The sequence below is a fragment of the Hirundo rustica genome, chromosome 1, assembly GCF_015227805.2.
Source record: "Hirundo rustica isolate bHirRus1 chromosome 1, bHirRus1.pri.v3, whole genome shotgun sequence".
Classification (NCBI taxonomy): domain Eukaryota; kingdom Metazoa; phylum Chordata; class Aves; order Passeriformes; family Hirundinidae; genus Hirundo; species Hirundo rustica.
In genome coordinates this window covers 98,940,088-98,967,629 of record NC_053450.1, presented here as the reverse complement: position 1 = coordinate 98,967,629, position 27,542 = coordinate 98,940,088, and the positions used below count along the sequence as shown (strand labels likewise).

Sequence of the window (27,542 nt, the reverse complement as noted above, 5' to 3'; positions counted from 1 at the left end):
AAGCCACCTGGTTAGTGAATACTCAAGGTTCCACCAACCGAGCGGGTCCTGCCCAATCCGAGCCCCTGAGAACAAGAGATGGAGATAAGGTTCCAGTGGTACACATAAGAGGTATGCCGGGAAAACCTGTTTGGATTAATTCTGCCTCCAGCAAAGACAATCCCACCTGTGGGGTTGTTTTTGCTCAGGGACCTGGTTGCACATGGTGGGTGATGCAAAAGAATGGAGAGACCCCGTGCATACCTCAAGGGGACCTTGTTTTACAGTGAACACTGTGATTGTGTCTGTTTCTATATCCACATGTATATATGTATATAATTTAAAGGTTTAAATTCAGTATAAGGTCTTAGTTTGGGAAAAAAAATGGGGTGGATAATGTTGGGGATTAGATTTGTTCCTTTTTGTCTTAAAGAATTTTTCCCCAGAAGTTACTAGGAAACAAAGTGCTGATACTTACAGGGTACTTGACTAACACAAAAAGATGTGGCAGGAAGGGAGATGATCACAGGAAGTTTGGGGGAGGGGAAAAAGGACAGGGCTGGGGGAAGCTGAGTTTCTTTTTCCTGCTCTCAGCATTGGACAGGCACGGTTGAGCGGCTGCTTGCTGCGTGAAGAGTCCACAGTTACTCAGAGCCCCTTTGCCTGCCCTGCTGGAGCTGGGCCAGCCCTGCCTAGCCATCACGGCTTCTTCAGTACTGCTCACTTTGCCGGGACACCCCCTCTGCCTGCCAGGACACCCCCCCCCCCCCGCCTGCTGGGGACCCTCGCTGTTCCATTCACCAGCTCGGGAGTTTTCCACCATTCCAGCTTGATGCTCTTGGGGTCCCAAGAGATCAGACTGCCCTGGGCTTTGTGAAACAAAGCCCCTCGAGGTTCCTGGTTCTGTTTATTATTAATGCTGTAGGTGTTATTTGTTTGTCTTGTTACACTTACTAGTAAAGAACTGTTATTCCTTTCTCCACAGCTCTGACTGAAAAGCCCCTTTAATCTTCTAAATTATAAAAACTTGGAGGGAAGGGATTGGAATTCCCCATTCCTAGAATGGCCCTGCCCCTCCCTAGCAGATACCTGTCTTTCCAACTGTAATAAATACGATAGACCAAATTCTATAAATCAAAATTTAGAATTTTATTGTGAGACAAAATAACAGTCTCTGATAGCCACAATTAAAAGGACAGCATCGAACCCCGGGTTTCGGCACTGGGTGAACGCGGTGACACGCTCTGTCAGTATGTCACCCCCCCAAATTCACATTTCTGGCTTGGAGCTGTCTCTTTTTATACACTGGATTGCTGAGAGAAAATCGGGACTCCGAGATTCCCTCTTCCGAGGCAGCCTCATTAGATATTCATGTTCAGCTTCTGGTGTGTCTGAATGGATTTGCTCTGGAAGACAATGTCCTTGATTGCTGTGCCCAGGTGCTGTGTAGAGATGTTAATGTCAGGAGGAGATGGATGAGATATCGATCTGAGGTAATCATTTGGTTCTCTGGGTTCTCCATCTCCCTGTTCCGTTGTCTTTGTTCTCCTTTTAACAATTCCCGGCAGAGGTGTCCTCGTGTCCCTTTTTGTGTAATTCTTAACATAGTTTCTCTTGTCCCTCCTGTGTAATCTCTGGCGAAGAAAATTCCTTTTACCCCTCTCTGTGCAGCTTTAGTCTCAGTTAACCCGTAGTATACTTGATTAGAAATAAAACTTATATTTACAGGGGGTGAATTATATCTTATATCTTTTAACACAAATTAACTTTAGGACATATATCACACCAATCAAGACATTTGTGAGGTGTAGTAAATCTTACTTATGGATTTTATCTCAAGGAAAAAAAAAAAAAAAACAAAACAACTAGGCCATATCGCTTAATCTCTGAGCCCCTTACAAGAACTTTATAACTCTGCTTAGACCAGCTAAATAACTTTTTCTACTAATGATTTCCACCTAACTAATCCTGTTATGACTTTCAAACTGTTTGCCTAAAATTTGTTTTATTTTAATTTAATTTTTTAAATAGAGCGTATCTGGCTTTCATCAGAATCCTTTGTTCTTTCATTGCTAGCACTGATATTAGTCAAAGTATCTTTGCCTCCAGTTCCTACTGGAGTAGCTGACTCCCAGAATCACAGCAGAGGTAGGGGGCTTAGCTGAAGTGCCTGCTTCATTTCTTCGGTTGCTCTAGAAAGTCTGATTCTCCTGCAGTAAAGCGCCTCTAATGTTTGTGTCCAACCTCAGTGATACTTGAGTGTTTTTTTACTTGGCCTCAATTCTCTGTATTTATTGTAGCAATTCACTCTGTGGCAGCACCTCTCTAGTTTTGAAAGGACTCATTATCTCACCAGCAGAGAAAACAGTCCAGCACAGACAACTAAGTAAAATTCCTAAAGGTATTTCTACAGATAGCCGAGTAGTGATGAGAAGTGATCAAGTTTTCATGAAGGGAAAGATTTCTCAGTATGTGTTAATTTTTGCCTTTACAGAAGTCAGCCTGCTATCGCTGTTATCCATTGCCAGCTTTAAGGGAAAACTTGTTTCATGGTGTAACTTTCTGGCTCCAGAGACAAGGCAAAGATATGTAATGTTGTGCATCATTAACCGCAATAGATCTGTGTCAAGGAATGGAGGTCATAGGGTGCAAATATCATAGGGAAGCACTATTGATACAACTTACAAATTGTTTCCATATATTCATAAGCATCTCTTGAGGTGTCTCAGTCTACCTCAAACATAATCAATAATTACCTTCCAATAGATTGCAAATCACCATCTGTAAAATTTCTTCTAATGTGCTAGTGAGTTTTTCACCAATGGAGTATTCAAATATATGTTATCTTTTATTTGTGGCAGTGTAAGTCACATGCTATCTGCATCTATTATTTAAACAGCACAGAAAGATGGACATGAAAAATCCATGAGAGTGAATACCATATCTGTTTGCCCTTTGGAAACTAGCTGTATCTCTGAAGAGATTGACATTTCCTTTCCCTAACTTACCATGTACATACAAAGCCATGTCAAGCAGTCTCAGAAAACTCTTTCTGTACCTTGGACAGCCCCACTTTCTTATCTGAAGTCTCTGAGTAATACTATGACCATTCTGAAAATCCAGGTGGATACCACTTTTTTTTTTTTTTCTGAATCCTTATTTGATTATCCAGCTAGAGGGAAGTGAATGCTGGTTAGAGGTACATTGCTCTGTGTCCCGTCTGGTTTGCTGTGTTGAATCATGCCCTAAAAATTCCAATGCAGATGGCTAAAACCAGAGTTTTATTTTTGCCCAAAGACTATTCATAGCAAACAACAACAACAAGAACAAGAAGCAAACAAATAACACCCCCCCCCCCCCCCCCCCCCCCCCCCCCCCCCCGCCCCAGCAGTTTATTTGAAAAGAGAATTTAAAGCAATGTTTGAGGAAGAGGAAATTACTATTTTCAGTCTTTTGAATTTCAGGAAAAATTAGCTGAAAAATTGATGACTCTTAATAAGCAAACGCAGCTTAGGAGCATCCTTTGGAAAATTCTATTAAGGGTATAAAAATTCTTGAAATGTCAGAATTATCTAGAGCAATTATCTACAGTGCACACCTGTGGCATAATTTATTGTCAACCACAGATGGATTTACAGTTCAAAAGGTTGATCACAATTTCGCTGACTCATGATCAAATAGGAAGAAATTCAGCAACTTGAGATTCACACAGAACCACAAAAAATCACACAGAATAACACAGAATCACACAAAATCATCTAGGCTGGAAAAGACCTTTGTGATCATAAAGTTCAACCTATGACCAAGCACCATCATTTCAACTAGACCATGTCCCTGGGTATCACATCCAGTCTTTTCTTAAACACCTCCAGGCATGGTGACTTCACCACTTCTCTGGGCAGCCCATTCCAATGCCCAATCATCCTTTCTGTATTTGTTCTAACTTGCATGACACAGCTGCAAGAAAAGTGGCAAAGGTTGTCACATCACTTTATTATTGTGTTGTTTCACCTAGCATAAACTGATGAATTTAAAGATCCTGCATTGCAGTCCTATCACCATGGAGTAATAGGAAAACAAACAAAATTTTCATCACTCTTCTTGAAAAGGCAGTATTTTTGTCTTTGAGTGCATCTTCCTTTACTGATAATCAATATAGTTTGGATGCATGAAGCAGATTATTTACTTTCTATATTTTAATAAATTACTAGGCTTTATATCTTTCCATCAACAGCCAACAGATTTTGTCTACTTATGTCTTTTCTGTGACTGTTTTGATTCTTTTCTTGCCAGCATGGAATGAACTTTATGCAATATAGCAGAGAAAAAAACAACATAGATTCATGATGACTTTTTTGCTTTGTATAGATGAAATACATAGTAACTACCTGTGCTTGTGTTTTTACTTTATTGTTAATTTACTGTTAGCCACTGGCATGTTGCGCAAGTAGAACTGCTTTTGGGATGCTTTCCATCATGTCTTAATAATAATTGAGCTTTTAACAGTGAAAGAATTTGAAGCCTATAATCCATGTATTAGTAGGAATTTTTAAATAAAAATTAGTTAGATTTTGTCTGACCTGATTAAAAGAAGAAAAGGGAGGCTACAGAAGGAAGTAATTGAGTGATACAATAGGTCTAAAATTGCTACACCTAATCTTTTTAATGTATTACTTCCATTCAAAATGAAGCTCCATGGGTATTTGTGGGAAATTTCTTTCTCTGCAAAATGAATTTAATCATTCTAATTCGGTCTGGGGGAACATACCACCATATACTGTTCTCATATTGTCTTATTTTTCCAATCATGTAAAATCTGTGTTTTCTGCAGAGCAGTAAATCCACCTGTATACCTAACAGATCCTTAAGATTTTTTTGACATCTGACTCTTCTAAAATATTCAGTTTACTTTGTTTCAAGGAAATTTTAATAATTTTTGTAAGTTGTGAATTTCCTGGACAAATAGATTCTGATGATATTTTTACTTGAGTGACTGTATGCTTGTCTTAGTTTGAAAGACAAGTGTCTAAGAAAGGCAGGAGCCTCCCTTAGAATGGAGAATGTAAACCCCCTCCCTCCAAATTATTATAATTTTGAAATTAAGGGGCTCTCAGGCAAGGATATGAGGATAGGAATAACAGTTCTAGTATGTGTAACAAGGCAAACAAACAGCCATAACTATGGCACTAACAACAAAACAGAACCAGGAACCTTGTGACAGCCTCTTCAGCTGAGATGGGAAGGGATGGAGGAGAGCCTTTGCTTCACATAACCCGAGGGCAGTCTGATCCCGATGCCCCTGCAGGACTCTGAGGAGCACTGTTATAAATGGATAGCCAATTTGATTAATATAAATAATTTATTCTATAGTAAAAATACGATTGTAAAAAGACACAAGTAGGTTTGGTACTGTGTCAGGCGAACAGTACCGGGTGAGACAGGGAAGGGCTCTCTGGCACAACTCCACCATGTTTCACAAAATGCAAATATTACAGAGTTCCTTTTATATGCTCTCAGGCCTTTTTTGAGGGGTCCCTTTTTTTCGGTGGTCTTGTCTTCTCTTACATGTTGGGACATGTCTCTCTCTTTATGATAAAGTCTCTTTGGAATGCAGTCCTTCTAGACGAATATTCATGATGCTTCCGGTAAAGATCCCCTGAAATACACATCTCCCAGACTAATATTCATGCTGGTTTCAACCCCCTCAAAATACACATCTCCCAGATGAATATTTATGCTGGTTTTCTTTTTTCAAATGAGATTACTTTAGTTTTAGCATGATTTTATTTCTATCATGTATTACAAATGAGACATTAAATTTGAAAAATTAGGGATTTTTAGGAAAGTTAAGATAATAAGTTGCTGAAATAGCTGAGGTAGATAGGTGAGCTTTGTTCACAGTTAACAGAAGCCGGATCTTAGATAAGATATCCCAGATTTAGTAACCCATTGCTTGTCAGCTTTATGTTTATATAGCTGTGCTTATAATGAAAAACAAAATGTGGTGAAGAGGACATAAGATAGCTGCAGATTTCCTGCTTAAAGGACCCATTGAATACAGGAAACTGTAAGTTCTACCAAGGATTAATTTGTCATGAATGCATTGAAAAGGTAGAAAGGTCAGAATGAGGAAGACTCATCTTACTTCCTCATTTTGGGTGAGCACTCCCCCGAATAGACCCCCGACTCATTTTAAGAAACAAACTACACATGCTTAATAGCCTTTTTGCCAATTAGCATATGAAACAAGGAATAGGAGGTGACAGGGGTATGAATATGCATTTGTATTTTAGGTATTCAACACTTCTGTAAATAAAAGGCTTTGTAATTACCTGTGAATTTCGCAGTGCGAATTAGGGAAATATCCCGCCGTGCTGCCCAGCTGTAATAAGCATACACTTTCTAACTTTAAACTGTCAGAGAGTTTTTGTCCATCACAGCTGGGTATCCATACTAGCTCAATACCCATATTTCTTTAATGAGTCACAAGTACCAAGCTGGAACGGTAAGAATGAGCAAGAATCCCAGGCTGGTGGATGAGATGTATCAGAAGCTCCACGGTGGTAGCTGGAACTGTGGAACGTCCTGGTTGGCAGGGGTGTTGTAATGTATTAATTGGGTTTATATTTAATTGGATTTGTAATGTTTTTCTATCTGTCCTTGCCCAGCAGTGCCCATCCCCCACACTGAAATGTAATCTAACTGTTCCCCTCCCACTTCTCCCTTATTGGGTTGTGCCTCTCAGCCCTGCCTCTGGGCCCTGCCCCCTGGGGGAAAAAGACACCACGGGGGAGCAGCCCGCTCTCTCTGGCACTGGCGAGTCATTGGGAAAGGTCTCCAGCAAGCAGAGCAGGACTTGAGAATAAAAGCTGTAATATCCCACCCGTGCCAGGGAGCAGACTCTTACTTTTGCCACCGGCGGCCATCTAGTCTCGTGGGTAAACGACATCTGGCACCTAACATGCGGCTCGAAGCCAAAAAAGGTTCCCAAAAAGCTGGAAGAACCACTCGGGGAGCACGTGGCTGAGGAATCTCACACAGGTACATGAGTCATGAAATGTAGCCCACCTGTGCAGAGACACAGACCCATCAAGCTTAGCATTCGCTGTGGAGTCTCCAAAACACAGGACTCTACAGGCCAGGGCTGCAGTTTCTCCTTTGGACTCAAAAATCCCATTGGAGTGCTGCAAAGAAGCCCCCCCAAATGGCAAACTGTTCCAGGGAAGGTGACCACATGTTCGTGGAACTATGACCCTGGGAACCGAGACTGGAAGCTCTTTTTGCACCAAAAAGGTTCAGTCTCAGGTAAAAGGAGTGATTGGGAAAGAAAGGAAAGGAGCTCTGGAATTTTGGTGAGTACCACTTTCGGTTTTCTAAGGGAAAATCTTTTTCAGAGATGGGATTCCTCAGGGAAAAGGGTTTTTTCCTCCCACCCGGTGCCAGAGAGCAGACTCTTACTTTTGCCATCGGCGGCCATCTAGTCTTGTGGAAAAACTACACAGGGGGCGAGGGGCTACAGTGTAGAAAGACCCAGAGCAGTGCCAAAGAAGCGGTGGGGTTGGGATAGCGGCGGCCCAGCTCGCAACAGGGCAGGAAAAAGTGAGCACAGAATTCCCAGACACACAAGCAAATGGTGGTAGGTCCTTAGGACTGGACTCCAGTGGTGACAGTGAATTCTCCCCCGTAGTAAGCAGCAGTTTGACTCGTCTCCTTCCAGAGCAAGAGCCAGCAGCTGCCCCCAGCCTTGTCCTTTTCCTGCCCCAAAACTTGCAGTATCTTCCCCCTCTGAGTGAAACTCCCAGAGCTAGATGCTACACTTCTCTCTCGACTTTGGCCACTTCTTTGTTTTGCTTAAGTACCCATAAGTACCCAGTAGTTAGTTTCCTAGCAACTTAGGGGGAAAAATTCTATAAGTAAAAAAGGAAGAAATTCTTACCAGCCCTTACAGAGTGCTAGAGCTCTGACTCTTAAACTATAAGTAGTGACAGAAAAAGAGATCTTTCCATTTAATGCAGAGGACGTAAAAAATTTTACCCACTACTCATAAAAACTTTTTTTCCCTTATTAGCACATTGCAAGCAAAAATGTATTTGACAAAATTTTTCTAATTTGTAATGCTGCACATTAGGCATCTGAGTCCATATCTGGGCCCACACTGAAGATTTTGTTCTTTCAAACTGACAGCTATCTGCAGCTGCCACAGCTACCATGACTTTGAGAGCCCATGGGTGGTCTTTCTGCTGACTAAAGAAATTACTAAAGAAATATGGGTATTGAGCTAGTATCGATACCCAACTGTGACGGACAAAAACTCTCTAACAGTTTAAAGTTAGAAAGTGTATGTTTATTACGGCCGGGCAGCACAGCGGGATATTTCCCTAATTTGCACTGTGAAATTCACAAGTAATTACAAAGCCTTTTCTTTACAAAAGTGTTGAATACCCAAAATACAAATGCATATTCATACCCCTGTCACCTCCCATTCCTCGCTTCATATGCTAATTGGCAAAAAGGCTATTATGCATGCGTACTTTGTTTCTTAAAATGAGTTGGGGGTCTATTCTGGGGAGGGGTCACCCAAAATGAGGAAGTAAGATGGGTCTTCCTCGTCCTGACCTTTCTACCTTTTCAATGCATTCATGACAAATGAATCCTTGGGAGAACTTATTGTTTCCTGTGTTCAATGGGTCCTTTAAGCAGGAAATCTGCAGCTATCTTATGTCCTATTTACCACATTTTGTTTTTCATTACAAGCACAGCTACATAAACATAAACCTGACAAGCAGGGAGTTACTAAATCCGGGGTAGTTTATCTAAGATCTGGCTTCTGTTAACTGCTAACAAAGATTACCTATTTACTTCAGCTAATTCAGCAATTATTATCTTAACTTTCCTAAAAATCCTTAATTCTTCAAAATTAATGTCTCACTGCTCGATGGGTCACAGCTTCTTCCAATTAATTTTACTAGAGATCTGAATGCATATTTGGAGTGTTTCAGATTTTAACACCCTAAATATGCCTTAGCAGACCAAATGTAACAGATAGGCACACAGCCTTTTAATGGAAGCTATAGCTTGTATTTGAACAAGGGCTGTTCTGTGCCTGAGATTTTGCATTGCCCAAGTTGTTGGAATATACAACCCAAACACTGGAAATAAATTGCCTGTGTTACTACCCAGCAAGCACAAACAAAAGAATGATGTCTGTGTTGCAGAGTGTATTGATCAACATCCTCAGGATTGCTCCTGCAGTAGCTGTGAAGCTGCTAGTGCATCATCATCAGTGTTAAAGCCTGCAGTTCGGGCTATCAGTGATAGAATTAGTTAAGTGCTCTAATATAATTCTCTCTTTTTGTTCCTCCATAAATGTGGAATCTGTACAAAGAAAGATGTAGGGCACTGGTAAAAGATTTTTCTCTGTTGTTGAACTCGTAGACATTGGTTTAGTCTTTATAACTGCTAAAAACTTTTTCTACATCTGTGTCAAGAAAGTGGTCACACTATTTTGAATTTTAGAAGTTAGTCTTACAGAAGTTCTATTTTCTGGTAAAATCACTAATATATTTTCCTATTGGATAACTGAGGTATGATAAGTAAAAAGGATGGGAAAAAATGTCTGATGATTTTAATTATAGGGAAAAAAAAAAAAAAAAAAGTGATGTGCTCATCTATCTTAGGACAAAATATCTTGAAGATAGTCATGGAACAAATACTACCACCAAGAGACATTGTCCTGCCTGCCTGAAGATAGAAAACACAGACAGAGTGCTACAGGAATTAGGTTCCTGTAAATGTGTTTTGAATGACATTAGTATCTTCTTTTCCTTGCCACTTTATGCACTGAGGTTGAATATAGTCAGGGAAATAACAGTCTGCTGACATTTCTGAGAATCTCAGACGAGCGCCAGTTAAATACTCATCAGAATATTACATGGCATTTAAACACTGGGGTGTTTTCCCAGGATTTGAATCAGTGCTTGTTTGTCTTCTGCATTCACAAAGCTGTATATAGTCCTGGCTGCTTTCAGAGTGTTCTGTTATAAAAGTCCAGCTCTTAACCTTATTTGTCAGCAGTGTTGCAGCAAACAACCAACCTTTCCTAAAATTATGAGCTAAATGAAAAGTGAACAGAAATACCAATGATGCCAAGGGTCAAAAAGAATTGAGAAAGTAAAATGCATTGACTAAATGATCTGGAATGAGAATGCTGCAGTCCAGCTTTCCTGTAATACTGGCCTGCAGCAAGATCAGAGGAAAAACAGAGTATAAGACACTGGGGTTTGGTTATTCATTTGGAGGGGGGTTTTATGTCTATTTTAACAGATTGTTTTGTATTTCCTGACTTTGTCCTAGACTGAGAGCACAAATTGAGATTATTTAAATATTTCACTGAATTCACTGTGTCAAAAGTGTTGTTCTGCTGTAAAAGCAAGAATCAAAAAGGGATATGATTTGTGAGATGGAGGTGAGAGAGAATTCCTTTGTATTTTTGATATTGTGTATATATAGTGGTAGAATGAAAAAGCCTCAATCCCAGTGCAGAATCTACATGTCCTGAAACCACTAGATTAAAAAAACCCAAAACAAACCAACTAAAAACACCCCCAAACAATCAACAAAAATTATAAATTAAATTATATGGATCTGCTGAGAACCATCAGTGTGTCCAGCTTGTGTGTATGCAATGTCCTTTGAGTGGCTATGTTTTTGGCCAACCATGAAGAACAGTAGCTCCACAGTAGGTATGTTCACAAATACGCATAGCATTGCACACTAGCTTGTTGTAGTGCATTAATTTGGTTTATATTGTGTTTCATTTTTATATTATGTTTTGTAGTGTTTTCTTCTGTATCCCCTGTTCCCTGGAAACTGTATCATGTGGTTTGTCCCTCCTCGGCTGTGCCCATCCTCCCACACTGGAATGTAACCCAACTCTGTTCTACTCCCACCTTATCCCTGATTGTGTAGTGGCTTGTCCCTGCCTCTAGCCCCTTCCTGGGTAAAAGCCCTGAGAGAAGGTGGGGCAGTCTCTTTGGCATCGGAATGGGGACGGGGAAGGAGGTAAAGGAGCTACTGGACTCCAGACTCTGCAGGGGCAGGACCCCCAAAAATAAGGCCGTGATCACTCCCCCCCCCCACCTCCGGGAAAGAGCAGACTCTGCCTTTTGCCATTGATGGTCGTCTGGGTCTCTCTAAAGAACCACCACACTAGCTGAATTTGGATGATGCCTTTGGTGGTTGACCTCCTCGCTCAAAGCAGGGCTGGCATTGCAGTTAAATCCACCTTTGAGTAAGTGCTGAGTGTTCCCCCGACTGGCAGCCTCTAGAGGCATGACCATCCTCACAGCTAAACTTCTTTGTATCAAATACGAATTTCCCTTGATACAGGCTATATTCATTGCCTTTTGTGCTTTTTTTCTGAGTAGTATTCAGGATTATTCTGGCTCTGTCTTCTCTGCAGCTGCTACTTAAGTGGTTAAAGACAGCAAGTAGATCCCTCATTAGCCTTCTCTTCTTCCAGCTAGATGAACTCAATTCCCTCAGGTTCTACTTGTGTATTATACACTTGAGAACCCTAATTGTTTTGGTGAACCTTTTCTAAGCTCACTAGAGTTCGTCATTGTTTTTCTTTGATGGAAAATCTCACACTACTCCATTTTTTTTCCAGTGACCTGAGCTGAAATTTCTATTTAACTCTGAAACAGATGGAAAAATTCACTGTATTTCCAACACATAAATGGTGTATACTGTTGATGTATTATCTGCCTCTAAGATTTCTAAGCTAAAAGAAACCAGTTGATGGTAAGATCTAAACATGTTCTACATGCTGATTTGAAGATAAAGTCAGGAAACTGAATGAAGACCTATTGTTGGAGAAAAATCATGATTGTGGCAGGGCCACAGTCTGAAGTGGAGTGCATTCCAAGTTTTCAAGTTGCAGTTTGTACTCAGAAACACATCTATTATAAAAAGGTTCCATGGAGAAAAGTCTAAATTCTTTTTTGTTCATAGGACTTCAAATCCTTGTAGGAGGATATAGTCATGCACATATGCTCACTTTTCACAATCATGCCTTCTTGGATCTTTTGCTAGTAAGATGCTCTACCTATTCTTTGCCACTTTTGCATCTATACTGTGGCTTTTCCATAATGAAGGCCGTCAGGAAGCTATTGTGGGTCTCTGAATTTATTTAAAATCATAATTTATTAAAATCATCAAAATTGTTGATTTAATGAAATGTCCACTGTGAAAGTTTGAGCAAAGAGAGAGCTAAAGATCTCTTAAGATATGGTTCACTGGTAAATTTCTGAAAATTAAATTATTTGCAAAACTTGAGAGAGTTTTAAGAAAGTTGCTCATTTTTGTTGTATCAAAAGGTTGATAGAGAGACTTTGTAAAATATATAGAGCTTCTAGAGGAATCATGGCTACATTAGGAAGATTTGTAAGTGGAATACTTCTCCAAAAAGTATGTTTTGGCTGTTGGAATTGTAGCTCAAAAACCTATCATATCTGCCATTCTCAAGTCTAACATCTGCTTGGTGTCCTTAGGAATACCTAAAGGATGATTAGTATGTGAATATCCTTCTACAGTATCTTCTATGCAATTCAGTGGTGAATCTGCTGCCAGAAAGCCCTTGAAAGAAAGGGTTCATATTGAGAATCTCTTCATATAGGCTATTGTTAAACTACCACTTACACAAGTGACTATGCACTAGATACACAAATATCCTTTTAGATTTCAGCTGCTGACCATGCAGTGTAGTGCAGTGCAGTGATGCTAGCTGGCTTTAGTCAATCTTCCAGTGTACAATAAAGCGCCTAGGCACCTTTGCACATTTGAAGCCCATCACATGTTGAGAACACGACTGTCTGCTAGGAAAAAAATAAAAAGTGCAACATTGTGGTCATTATTGCTTTTCATAGCCAGAGTGTAACTGACTAAACAAGGCATTGAAAGTTATAATGTATAACCTTGATTTTCCAGAAAATGCATGTGCATGGTTATATGTGTTAAACATGACAGTATCTGAGACGCCGTTCAGAATATAATCAGTGTAATTTATCCTGTCAATCTAAATTTGGTTGCCCAAGAAAATATGCATTAAACAAATGTTTTCGGTCTTTTCTTTATTCTTTGATCATTGAAGTGATGATGTAAACAGTTCTAGTAAATCATATTATTGTGAATAATGCACAGCAAATTCTCATTGTCATTTGTGGACTTTAAGAGCATTTGAATAAAGTTTTTGGAAAGAAATTTGCTCTGTCTTTTGTACCTAGGGAAACCAAGGACCGTATCCTCTGTGCTTCTTTATTTTGTTGATCCAGAAGAAATAAAATTTTACAAGCTTGAATTCCTATACTGAGGAGGCATGAAGTCCTGCCATGTTTCTCATTAACACTTTCCATATGCCAGAAGCATGAATAAGTTTGGTATAAATATTGAGGGTATAATATCCTGATCTGAAAAATCATCTGAGCAGATGCTAGGGCTTTACTGAAGTCAGCAGTATTTAAATACATGTTTAAGAGTTAACCAAGGAAATATTTGTCCTTGCTGAAGTGGGAGCTCTGTGGTAAAAGGAATAGATTATACTTAACGTTTTAAGAGTATTTCTCTGTAGTATAACACTTCTTGCTTTGTAGAAATAAGATGTGAATTATAACATCAATGCCTCATAGTCTCCTTTTAAGGCATACATGTGTCTATCTGTAAAGCAAAAGTTATCCTCTTCAGATTTTAATGAACTTACCTATGGGTGAAGTAACAAAATAAGGAAAGAAGAAGACTGAAATTATATTTTTTAACATCAATTAATAAAAACGCTAATTGCGTCCTTATTTCTTCCTGGGTTTTTTAAAAAATTATTTTAATGTTAAAGAAATACAAATATCACCTCTTTTATGAGTTTGTCATCAATGCACTTTTTTATAGCTCACATTTTGAAGAAAATAACAGTTCCCAAAATGTTAAATATGAGTTTACATAAAGAATCTGTTCAATAGATTCTTTACATTTCATGTTGAAGAGAAATGAAGTAATCTGAATTTGCAAATGTGAGATGATTATGAAAAAGCATTGCTTCTTGACTAGAATATTGATTTGTTCTGACCATAAAGGGGTGCAAATGCCTGCCAATGTGTATATCTGCTCGGGAATGCAATGTCTGCAATGTCTTGCTTATAAATATTATTTTTCTGACCAACAGATATTTCCTGGACTGATTCTCTCAGACATTAAGCCTGCCAAAAGAATGAAGTTCAAGACAGTCTGCTATCTGCTTGTTCAGCTCATGCACTGTCGCAAGATGTTCAAAGCAGAGATCCCTTTCTCCAACGTCATGACATGTGAGGATGATGATAAGGTAGTCCATGTGGGCCAAGTGCACTCTTTGGGCATCAATTCCAGGACTGCATCAAGCAGACCATTATTGAGAACATAGATGGTGATGTTACCAGCTAATAAAGAAGTTTATGGTGTTCCTGCTGGAGCTAGAACAACCTTATTCCCACAGTAAAGATAAAATATAATTATAGAAGGCCTCAAATTTGGACCTGCTCTTGGAAAAGCCAGCCAGCATAGGTGTCCTTTGTGGTTTCTATTAAGGGCTTTTTTCACCAGAATTGGAATTTCTGAGTCTGTTTCCATTCTTTTAAATATATTCTTTTGCATCTTTTGCCCATACCAGTCTGAAGCTGATGGTGACAAATGCAAACCAACAGAATAATTTTGTTTCTCTAGATGGTTCCCTGAAATATGAAAGGCAACTGATTAACCAAAACCCCTCTTTGTCCATAATACAAATCCTAAACATAAAAGTCCCTAACATAAATATAAATTCCACTTTCTTGGCTGGTAATTCCATTAATCAAAATTGCTTTACAGACTAGTAGCCTGGTTTGCTTCTTTTCTGTATGGGAATCCACCTGTAAAATTATGGCTAAAAACCATGAGAGTTTCTCATTCCATTGTCTTTGACAGCAGGTGGCAATATTACACAGGTCACTCCACCAGTGAGTGGTAGCATGCAAGTATCGGAATCAGTAATTCAGCTTGACTGATTGCTTCGTCTCTCTCTTTTTTTTTTTTTTTTTTTTTTTTTTTTTTTTTTTTTTTTTTTTTTCATTTGTGGAAGACTCAGTTTATATCTTACTTTCAGAAAGCATTCAAACTTTCATAGTTTGAGTTTTATATGTGCTTGTGTTTCCTCTGCAGGAAAAGGGGAGAAAAGTCAATTAGTTCCTATAAAACACTGTTTCAATGAAGACATTCAGAAACTCCAGATTTGATTTTGAAATTGGCCATGTACAAGGCCTTCCAACTGGAATTTAGCATCATCTTTGAGTAATTAAAAAAAAATAACCCACACATTCTTTGAAGCATATGCAATACTTTACATTGCGTCTTGTGCATATGTATGCATAAATATGATAATATACACAGAAAATCTCCATGTGGATTTGTTAGTGATCTGGTTGATTTTTTTCCATGCCAGAACATTGGCAGTGAAGTTCTACAATGCTATCGGTAACAGAAACAGTTGTTTTGGGCTTTTGTAACTTTTATGTAACACATCATGGATTTTTATTTTGTGATACTAATATAAGTACACTGTGTTATGATCTAGGGTTTCTTTAGAGTTTCCAGTCCTCAAATCATGTAAATAAAGTAAAGCAAATGGGGTCTTTAAAGGCTTTGAAGCCAGTATATTTCTGAAAAACGTAAATACTGGATCTTGATCATATGTAAGACATGATGTAAGTTTACTATGCAAAATAATAATAGAGACACAAATAAGAGACCTAGAGGAAATAATTATATGTAAGAAACAGCTATTTTGATTAAGAATAGAAACTTTTACCCTGTTTCAAAATGTCAGAATAGATAATATAATTTATTCCATATATCAGAATAACACCCATATTCATCTACCCTCATTTCAGGTTTTAAATCAAAGAAACATTTATTTAAATACTCTTTTCCTCCTCCTTGTTGTTATACTATAAGCTTAAATTTGAATTATAAAAAACTCTTGGAGATGTATTTCTGCTGCAACTAATGCAATACATATGCTAACTGCTTATAGTTTATTGAGAGCAAAAGTGTGTATTTCTGACAATATTCCTAAAAGCACTCTATTTCCCTACAAATTACTGATACATATGTTTCCTCAAAAAAACCCAAATTTCTCTCTGTTTGGAAACACTGAAAGTAGTTGTTTGGCTGGCAATTTAAGATCTCTTATCAACGTGTGTTCCTAAGATTAGTTTACTGATCAGGTAATTGGATCTGATAGCTTGAAGAAAAATGTAAACTTACAATTGTTTACTGCTTGTGAAACCTCCTCTCTACATACAAAGTCAGCAAAGCAAGGCTTGAAAAGCTACTTTATCTTTTCTAAAGTCCATTTTTCTTCACAAACAGAAAATTAGGGTATCAGTCAGCAGATAACCCATCTCACTATTCATAAGGATTTAGATATAACATACATACAAGCTATGTGAGCTAATGAACTGCTGTAGTTCACAACTTGTTCACTGATGAGGTGCTCCTAAGAATTTCTTGTGAAATGAAAAAGGAAACTGCCATTTCTGCAAGATTAATTAGACAGTGATCACTATCCTTTTTACCATCTGGATTAAAAGGACTTGTATAGCCTCTAGAGCGGGCTATTTAGGACTGAGTGTTCTGAAGACAGAAATTTTGGTTTTTTTCTTTAACGTCTTTCTGACAGACTCATTATATCCTGAGTAGACTTGTTACTTCATAATGTTCTGAACTGTTTTGAACTCTGCAGATGCTAAATTAAAAATATTCCTTTAACTTTACAGAAATAGTAGAGCTTGACTGAGCTTTGTTGTCAAAACTCTTCTGGAAAGTAGGCTTGACCCCCATCCAGTCATAGAACAGACTTAGCCATTATGGTTTAGATTAAAGTCCCCTCAACTGAAGGTTGCCACCAGTGCGGCTGAGATGCTGCTTACTCTCTCCTGTGCGCTCTCTGTGAAAAGTGAGACTGCTCATCTAAATCCCTTTCAGATATGCTCTGTGATAAAACTTTTTCACTGGAAAGGACTATGGGTATTCATCTTGTAGTTGTGCTGTCTCAGCCTTGGAGGACCCAGTTAGGCACAGGTTTGCTAATTTGTAGGATGGCTCCATCTGGAACTGCAAGTGCACTTGAGGCATACTCAAGAAGTCTTAACAAGAGAGCCAACTATGTGAGTTAAAGATAGCAACACTTGAGATTTCAGACTCTCTGTAGTCATAGGTGGTCATTGTCCAAGACTTTCAGGTAAACTATCTTCTTGAAATATGTATTGTTACCTAGACAGTAGGACTTTTGTGTTATGAAGAGCCTGGTTATCTTGTCTTCAAGATCCATGTCTTCTGTCAAGAAACCAAAATAAAACCATTTTGCAAGGTAAAGTCGCCCTGACTGGGAACAAACTCATTTTTTACTCAGTGGCAGAGGAGTGTCAGGGCTGTATGTGGAAAGAGTTTCTGGATTAAAATCTTGGAATGAAGTGGGAGTTTTTTCATTGGTTTGAATGGGATCAGGATTTCAGGTAAGGAATTTTAAAAAGGTGACATTCACACTGAGATAAGAACCCTGTCTTTTGTAGTTGCTCTGTTTAATGAATTCCACATGCTCTCTGTGAGCTTGAAGTAAAAGGAACAGCAATGAAAACTCTCAGTGCTAATAAAATCTGTGCTTCTTTCTTCATCCATATTACAGAGGAGAGCATTAAGGACAGCCTCCGAAAAACTCAGGAATCGCTCCTCTTTTTCTACCAATATTGTATACAACACTCCAGGAACTCGAGTGAACAGATACATCAGCCGCTTGATAGAGGCTCGGCAAACTGAGTCTGAGATGGCTGACTTGAACTTCATTACCCTGAAGTATAAGCAAATTGAGCGTGAAAATAAAGTAAGGGGAATAAAATTATTTTTACTGATTTCACTGACTATACACCAACAGGCATTGGGGTTTTTGTTTTGGTTTCATGCAATGTTTAAATTCTATTCACTATCTTTCAATACTCCTCTGGACTGTCTTTCAGTTAAGAGGGTGACATTATTTCTACCTTCTATGGAAACACTTGAAGGGAATAAAAAGAAATATTGGTATTGCCCTACTTGTCACAATCCTACACTGTTATATCCTGTATTTTGGTCTTTCTTTTATTTCTCCAAACTGCCTGAGTCACTTGTTTAATGCTATCTCATTGCAATGTGTCTGCCTACTCACTCATCTGCTTTGGAGAAGAGTTAATGACAAGAAGATGCACAGGTAACCTGATAAGTATTGGTCCAGAAATTCTAGAAAATATAAAAAACCCCGCAACATAAGGTCTCTGGATGAGGTTGCAATATTACACCAGTGTGGCAGTGCTGAAAGCATGGGATTTAGTCAGATGTACAAGCATATCAGTCAACAATTTTTCCTGCCTTTTAGGGGTTTATTTTTGTAAATACAAATTATTTGTGTTTACAGCCTTTAGTTTATGCATTTGAAAAAGTAAAAGTGGTATGGTTTTGAATTAATTTGGCAGTAGCATTTATTTTTCCACTGTAAGTAACTTTATAGTCTAAGATTTCATGTCATTACTGTTTCAAGTTAGAAGGCTGTGTGCCATACTGGATCCAAATTTTTTAAGGTATAAAGCGTAAATTTTGATTTCAAGTTTCCAAAGTAATTTGGAAATTTGGCTGTAACTTTTTTCTTTCAAAATAAAAAGATTTCTGATGTAAATGATATTTGAACTTTGGATCTTTCTGAGAAAACACTCGTGTTTCTACCCCTAGAGAGCTTCCTCTTGTTAATACTGTAGCTTAGTGAAACCAGGGACAGTAGCTGCTCCAAACTGAGCCCATGTATCTCATTAGTAGCTGCCTCCAAGTCCACTCATTAGTGTCCTGTCCTGAGCAGCTGAGGTGACAGGACTTCTTGAAAGCAGCACCAAGAGGTGTTTGGCCTTTTATCATGCCAAGTAAATAGAGGGAGAGCCACTCGCTTCTGTTTCAAAGTGCATGAATTTTTCTCAAAAAGATAACTTATATCTGAGCTTAAACCAGTTTTGATTAGTTACAGCTGAAAGAGAAGCCTGTCAAGGAAATCTTGTGTAGACTTCCCTCATCTGTTTTTTCAGTCTGAACTAAGCCATCATGTTTATAACTAAGTGGGGCTTGTTTTATTTAGGATAGAGTTCTCTCTTACGGAGAATGGACAAGTGTGGGTGTCTGGGTATATATAAAATATTTACTGTCTTCATTTCTTCCTTTCTTTAACAGTACCACCAGCTTCAGGATGAGTATTTCACCAGTGCTGTGGTTCTCTCACTGATTCTAGCTGCCTTATTTGGCCTTGTCTACCTTCTAATAATACCACAGTAAGTTTCTGTCTTTTGCCCTCATAACTCAAAGTGGAACACCCTCAGTCATCCTGCACAGGTTAAAAATTAAAGTCTTTAGAACAGGAATGGGCACCTAGGTTGGTATCTTCTCACATGGGAGAGTCTCTGTTAGTATACCCTCAGTCTCATTGTTATATCTTTCTCTTTGTTTCTCTGTTTCTCTTTGTTATTTGTCCATAGGAGACACTTTTCACTATCTTTTTTCTTTTTTTTTTTTTTTGTTGTAGTACTTAGAGGAAAAAATGCATTTCAGTGTTTGTTTAAACTTTCAGTTGTTATTTTTAACTTATTTAAAGCATTTCTGCATTGCAAACAAAGGTGTTATTGCGGATTTTCTAAATGTGTTCATCCTAAATACTGCAGGTATTGATAGCAACATAGATAAAACCATACAGAGTTTAATGATAACAAAGTATGGAAAGAACCCATCCAGCTGCATTGGGGCCTGGATTTATAGCATTCATTGACGTTTTTGGCATTAACACTATCCCTACATAAACCGCCTAGTGTGTATTTTGGCTATGCACAGATAACTTGCAGTCTGACCTTGACTGCACTAGATTAGACTATCAACACATTAAAAATAAACTTTACTCGCTTTTACTAACTATAACAATTTCAGTGGGAATAGAACTGGCCACAGGATAATGCTTTTGAAAATTTCATTCAGATTACAGTCTTTTCTAGTCACAAATCCCCAGCTTCAATACTACTTCTGTGTTCTTTTATTTCTAGTTGAAAGATTGAAAAACACTTTATTCACATTAATAAAATACAAATTCTAATTTGTAAGATAGTACCTTTCATCTAAAGAATTCAAAGTCACTGACAAGAATCATCATTTACATCATCATTTCCCAGACTAATTACTCTGCTGACTAATTGGAGCATGATTAAGAAGCCTTTTACCTTCTTCTTCGGTAAGCCACAGCTGCAGTACATAGCAGTTTTGCAAATGGAGAAACAAAGTATATTACTGTAGCTGAAACTAGAATAAATATCCAGGAGTCATATAATAGCTTTTTGAAAAACTACTGTCACTTAATAATAGCTGGAAGAGATTCGGTTTAAGTAGTGATCTGACACACAAGTTCCAGAAGAGTATCACCCAGAATGCCACGAAGATGGACTGGGTTAGTTAAAAAAGCCACCCTCTGAATGCTCCTAAGTTCTTTCTTCCAGTGTCTGAGTGGTGGCTTCATACAGCCAAATTACTATTCTTCTTGTGCTCTTCCCTTGCTGTGACACAGATGCAAACATGAGCTAAATTTAAACTTAGGAAGTATAGGAAAATTTCCCCTCTTTCCAGAGTTTAGAGCTTTAAACTGCTATTTAGATTGCCAAAGTAGTTATAGGTATGGCAAGAGAATGCAGAAGCCAAGACAAGGCTTGTAATATGTTACCCTAATAGGAGAAGTGATATATCACAGTATTTCAAGGAGGAGGATGATCATCTAGACAAGAAAATGCCATAGGAAAGTCAATTACTGCATAAATATACAGAAATCAATGCCATTGAGATGATGGCTTGCCATTCTCACAATTCTTCTAATCATTTGAGAAAAACAGCTTCTCAACTAAAGACACATTTTATATTCCCAGATGGAGGTGGTTAAAGTAAGGCTGTGTTCCTGTCAATCTAAGCTGTCCAATTATGGATGCACATATGCAGAGTAGCCACTAAAAGCCCTGACTACCAACCCTTTTAATAGCTGAATCTGAGTTTATTAAAAAAAAAAAAAAAAAAAAAAAAAAAAAAAAAGTAGCCCTTTTCAGATGCCAACCCAAATGTCTGTCAGAGTCCTGTTCAGCACTACTGTCAGTTGTCAGCTATTACTGCATTATAAGATGTTGTTGCAGACATGTCCCTTGCATTCCTTTCTAGTATGCTACCATCCCGAATACAAGTGAATTCCCTAAAGGCATGGGATTCTGACTTGATTAATATTTGTATTCAGAATCCAACATAACAGCACCCAGAGTCATCTTCCCATTCTGGGTACGCATAATACACCACAGAATTCTCCCTGTTCCTGTATCAGTAGGGACTGTTATATGAATTTGAAATCAAAGTCAAATAGTTAGAAACTCAACAGGAGAATTGCACACTTCTGCTGTTAGAAACCTTGTATAAACAATCATTCCCCAGTAATTGTCAAGGGCACAGATACATATATGCCTGAATCCATTGTTCACATGACTTCTGGACTAAGTAGTTTGTTCTCTAAAGTTAGAAAAGGAGGTGTGAAGATCATGTTATGCTGCTGTCATACAGCCCTTGATTCCATGGTTGGCATGGGGCCAGGCTGCCCCTGAACAGAAATCAAATGCCCCCACACTGATGGACTAATTTTTGTCAGCTTGCTCACATCCATAAGACATTCTTCCAAGAGAAATTTTTGCGGAGAAAGTTCTTGGTTTGCACCCCTCTTCTCATTAAGAACAAGCCTATTTTGTTAAACCAGAAGAGGGAAGATTTAGAATTTAAAAATTATTACAGCATCTTTGTGAAACTTAAGATTTGTCTAACCATTGAGGAAGACTCTAAAGGAGAGAGTTTTTCTGTTTCATTAGAAGGCAGTCTAGCCTGATTTTATTTGACTTGCTAAGTGTCTGAATTGAATGACCATTGATTTCTGAATCTTTGAGAAAGAGAAATGAGACAGAAAAAGCATCTGGTAACTGTTAATACAGCAGCCAAGGCCAAGTAATTGAGTTACACTCTCCCCTTACAAGAGTCATCATGCTGAATATTCTGCACTAACCTACAATTAGAAAGTGTCTCTCCTGACGACCATACATTTGAATTTTTGAGGTGCTTTGATCTCATTTCTGAGGTCAGAATGGGGACTATTTACAAGAGCATTTACTAATTTCATAGTCTTGAGAGCAGCGGACATCACTGCTGAATTTGCACTGTGATGGTTAGTATAACAGTAAGGTTGAGGAGGACAACCACCACCATTTATTTAAAATATTATTTCAGAAGGACCTCTAACAGCAGTTTGTTCTCATCTATTACTGAGTTGCATTGCATTACTTCTATTGTGTTTTGATTCTAGGACTATCGTAGTTCTTGTTCTCCTGGTGTTCTGCATATGCTTCCTAGCGGCTTGTATTATGTATCTACATGTCACACGAGTACAAGTAAGTGATTTAAGATTTTGTGACTATTCTTCCTTTTGGTAGCCATGCTATGTTTGTCCTTCAGAATTTGAAGCCATCAGTTTGTATTTCACAGATTCAGAGTTTGAAATCTATGTGTTTTAAAGTTCCTTGGTAAGTAATGTATTAGACACTTCAAAACCCAAGATCAATCATCCGAAAGTAGGATTTTTATATGAATAGTTGTTACAGCAGTGTAACATTCAGTGCCATTAATTCTATGCTTTCTTTTTTGTTAAAACTTCCCTGAACACCTGCCACTAAATATTGTGTTTAGATAAACCGCTTTAACCTGACTTTTACTCCTTTCAGACTACAGAGCACACAAGTTCTCCCTTTCATTCCAGCTGGTCTGGGTGTAAAGTCCTGCTAACTTCCCCTCTGTTTTCGAAATTTTTCCTGCCAAAACAGCAGCTGCTTTGATAGTAAAACACAATGTTTTGCACGCACAATCCTTGGCCTTTTCAAAACCTTCAGTGATGATTAATTCTCCTGCATTACATTTTCACAAGAGTAATGATGCAGAAAGACATTTGGTTGTTTTAGGGGAGAAATAGGTCTGCCAAATCAGAATAAAGCATCTACAGGCTAATTTTCTGATGAAAGAAATCTGTATTGGATCAATATAAATTTGGTCTTTTCAGACAAATTTCAGGAAAAACACCTACACAGTTAATCAGCTTTGCTGATTAGCACACACTAATTTTAGTTTTAAAAAGTGCCCTTTGGCAGAAGAAAAGCATGCGAATAGTATATTAGCAGAGTATCAGGTACTGAATGAGAACTTATTTATGAACTTACAAAATTATTTGGGAGTAACTTTGATGATTTTATTATTATTATTATTATTATTATTATTATTATTATTATTATTATTATTATGGCAGAGTACTTTATCATCTGTTTTTCTCTCTACAGATGGTAGAATTGCAGACAAAGTTTGCAGGAAGCAACTGCTCTTTATACCTTTCCCTGGGGCTTGTGCAAAGCATAAGAAGTGTTCCATCTGTTTTGTCAGTCAAGAAAATTTGTATTTATTCCAGTTTCCTCCAGAGATTCAATATTTTACAGGATCAAATCCAGTATTAGAAAAATAAAGAAATAGAAAACCTTAGAATATCACAATTTAAAACTTTGTGGCAAAAATTTGTCTTACAATAAATAAAATCAATATTGTGTGGATAATGGATATACAATTTTAAAACAATCATTCCCCTATTTTAATCAGTCTTCTGGCTCTTACTTGCTCTTTCACACTGCACAAGTGACTTAGCTTCTCCATGCTTTCGCATTAAAAACGCCTCAGTCATAAAACCATTTTGATAATATTTTACTTTACCAGTTACCTAGAACTTTGGTAATCTGATGCTACTTATTTAGTTAATAAAAACTCCACAAATAAAAGAAAACTAAGAAAATAAAGCACAAAATTCTATGCTATCATGAAAGTGCAGATGCAATCTTAGAATTCTGTAGTCAGAAGTTTAAATCTTGTTAGTATCAGAATTTTAATTCAGACCTGTCTCCTACCTTATTTTTTAAAGCTTTGTTTTCCATTTTAAACCAATAGCCTACCATGTCAACATTTGAAACATATATGTACTACACAGACCAAAAGAAATTGTGTGAAATGTCAGGAGATGTGATCTTTGAATCTGTATTTTGCTTTGTCCCTATTAACCATCCAGCATTATCTTTAAACCACAGGTATTATGTTTTTAATAAGCGGTAGACAGCTTATTTGATTGCAAATTGAATTAATGGAATATATATTGTTTCTTCAAACAAAATTATTTTATACTTTATTTATATGGATAAAACCACACATTTCTCCCCTTTTGTATATAGGATTTTGATCTGGTTAACTGGACAGTTTGATGGGTAAAATACCATGGGGATAATCAAATTCAGAGCATAGCAGCTCATGGTTATACTTTACCTGGAAACCAGTAATAAGTGGGATACTCAAGGACTTTATCCTGAATCCTGTCCTGTCAGACATTTTTATCAACAGCCTGGAGAAGTACATGGCATATACTCATGTCAAGTTTTCAAATGTCTACAATTTCATGAGAACAGCTGGCAGGATTGACTGTTGAGAAGGTCCTAGATAGGTTTACAGAATGGGCCAAAAAGAATCTTGTAAATCCAGAAGGCATAATGCAAAGTGCAGGCCCTGAGAAGAAATAATGCCCTGTAATAACACAGGAGGAGTACCAACTCTGCACAAATGGCCCTGAGACTCTGGAGGTCAAGGCAGACAGTACTTTTGGGCCCCCTGAGGTCCCTTCCAATCAGAACTGTACAATAGTGATGAACAAATAATGAAATAGTCTGTCTTTTTCCATAGTGTAATTTTGGACATTGCTGTATCTTCTCCCTTGAGACACAACTTTTCAGTCTCAGGTTCCTATAATCTGAGCTATTTGTTCTACAATATGCTCAGTTTTATTAAAGGCGATATACCTCAGGTATCCCAATCTATTTTATTGATGCCAATACTTGCAATGGTCTAGAAAATTAACTAGGATCCATAATACAGATCTACTATTGATATTATATTGATTGTTCCACACCTACATTTACATGGACTTAACCTATACTGAAGCCAGAATATCTTTGTAGATCATACTTTCTTTGTTTTTGTTTTTGTTTTTTTTTTTTCCCCTGTAATTTCTCTATTCTCCTGTGTCACAGTCCATATGAAGTTGAGTCCTCCGTAATTACCTCAAACTTTTAATGACATGGTTGTACATACAGAGAAAACGTCTCTGCATATGTGAAAGGAAGGGGATGCATTTGAATACATGATTTCTGTTTTTCCAAGGCTACAGTAGCCTCTCTCTATGACTATTTTGCTGCCTGCTGGAAGCTATGGTTTTGAGGCCAGTGATATCCATGAAGTGAAAAGCTTTTCTTCAAAACTGTTGACTATCATCCAAAACCCAAGTGTTTTCTTGCTCCATTTGGCCTTAAGTGAAATTCAACCTTGATAGGTCTGAACTTCCTCCATTTAAAGGACACAGGATATTCCCCACTTTAAATCTGACTGTTTCTTGGATTTGATTCTTGACCCTAGAAGTCACTAGAAGAAGCCCTGTGGTCTGACAGATATATCCAGTAGTTAATAGATGCCCCAAACATTCTTAGTGCAAGGAGAAAGGAAGGAAAGCAGCTTTACCTGGAAGCAGAGTTGATCAGAATGACTGGAACAAGCCTAAGTACACAGCCTAACATACTTACCCTTACTCTCTCACATTCTGTCACAGGCTCCATAGAAGCAAGAACTTGACACTTAGTAGTGTGATAAGTGGAATCAGGGTAAAAGTGGGGATGAACAAAATGTTCACAAGACTCCATTTCACCAGATATTTTTGTTCTCTACTGCCCTTTCTGACAAATTCAATGTTTTTATGAGTCATAATAATTAAAACTACCCTGGAATTTAACCTGCCTATTATAACAGAAGACACATATACCATCCAAAATTCCATGCTATCACAGTATGTTCTCTTGGTTCACAATTTGCAAGGCAAAGGAGCTGAAAATTTGCAAGGCAAAAGTTGTTTGGGCTATTTTCCCCATGAGAGCAAAATGAAATGCCATCCTAGAGTATTATTTGCATCATGAGTAGTCACACAACTAAAATTTCTAAGAGTTTTAATTATAGTGAAAAATAATGTCAAGCAATAATAATTTCACATTTATTATCCCCAAAACTGTGATTACCATTAAAATACACCTACACAACAATAACTGCAACATCCTCATTTGCAGTACAGGTGAAATTTCTGTGTCCCTTATTCACTTCTCTTTATACACTACTGAAGAATAACAACAGCACTTTAAAAATACTTTAAATATTTTATCTAGAAATATTTTTTTTTTTCCTTAGTGTTTTCCAGGGTGCCTGACAATAGAAATTCGTACCATTTTGTGTATTTTTATTGTGATCCTAATATACTCTGTGGCTCAAGGCTGTGTGGTGAGTATTTGAATCAAGTTTCACTTAAGTTAACATTCTGTTTAAAGAAGAAGCTGGTGCAGATCCATTAAACACATACCATATTCTTATATGATGAATTCCTACTTGTTTTACTATTCTTAATTGCAGAGCATGCTTCTTCAAAATTAAACCCCTTTGCTGCAATTTGAACTTTCATTGGCCTGAGACAGTGTATTGAATTAGGAATGGCAAAGCTATTAGCAAATTACACAGATAATACCTATTCAAAACTGATATAAATTTGTATGTCAAACCTTATCATCATGTAAACTGCTGGTGTCATGTACTTTATAGGAAAAATGTTTTTAAATGTTCAGCTTGCTTACTAGTTCAATGGTAATATTTTGTGACAGACAAGGTATGATGTCAAAACAAGATTATTATTTCTATGTGGCAACTTATAGAAGAGACTTCTGTTTAATAATGGGAATATTTTTAGTCCAGGAAAATCAGAACAGATAGAACTTAAAATATTGACAGTTTTGTGTAACAAGAAGAGGTACTTACACTGTGCTACTTATATGATCCATTCATATCTAATGTTGAAAAACTTCTGTTGTATGAAGTGAATGTACTCAATACTTCTGAAAATTGAGCTTCCTTTACCGTAGATTGGCAGAGAGTTCAACATGGTGGACTTGTATTCAGATGGTACTCAAATTTCCACCTAAGTATTTGTCAGTCAGTTGCCTTGACAAATTCCTAGCACTCAATTTTGTATTTTGGCTGCTAATGCTAATGAATTAAACACATTAGGGTACTCAAAAGAAAGAATCCACACAAAAATGGCAGATGAAACACAATTGGAAATGCTGAGAAGGCAGATGTTTCAAATCATGCCTTTCTGCAGGAATTCGACAATATGTTCTGACCACTAAGAAGAAATGAGCAACTCTCAGTGCTGAGATGCCAACCCCGTATTTTGTATTTTGTGTATTCACTCATCCCTGAACCTGCCCTGAGAGCAC

The 27,542-nt window shown here is 37.7% G+C and overlaps 1 protein-coding gene across 1 annotated transcript in view; it reads left to right on the top strand.

Moving 5' to 3' along the window:
• The window catches only part of ADCY1 (adenylate cyclase 1), a 180,607-nt gene that overhangs the window by 130,378 nt on the left and 22,687 nt on the right, over positions 1–27,542 (top strand). Inside the window, exons 8-12 of the mRNA XM_040077081.2 lie at positions 14,192–14,347; positions 17,723–17,917; positions 19,282–19,379; positions 22,466–22,550; positions 26,464–26,553. Coding sequence (XP_039933015.1) covers positions 14,192–14,347; positions 17,723–17,917; positions 19,282–19,379; positions 22,466–22,550; positions 26,464–26,553 — 624 coding nt within the window. The remainder of the gene's footprint in view (positions 1–14,191; positions 14,348–17,722; positions 17,918–19,281; positions 19,380–22,465; positions 22,551–26,463; positions 26,554–27,542) is intronic.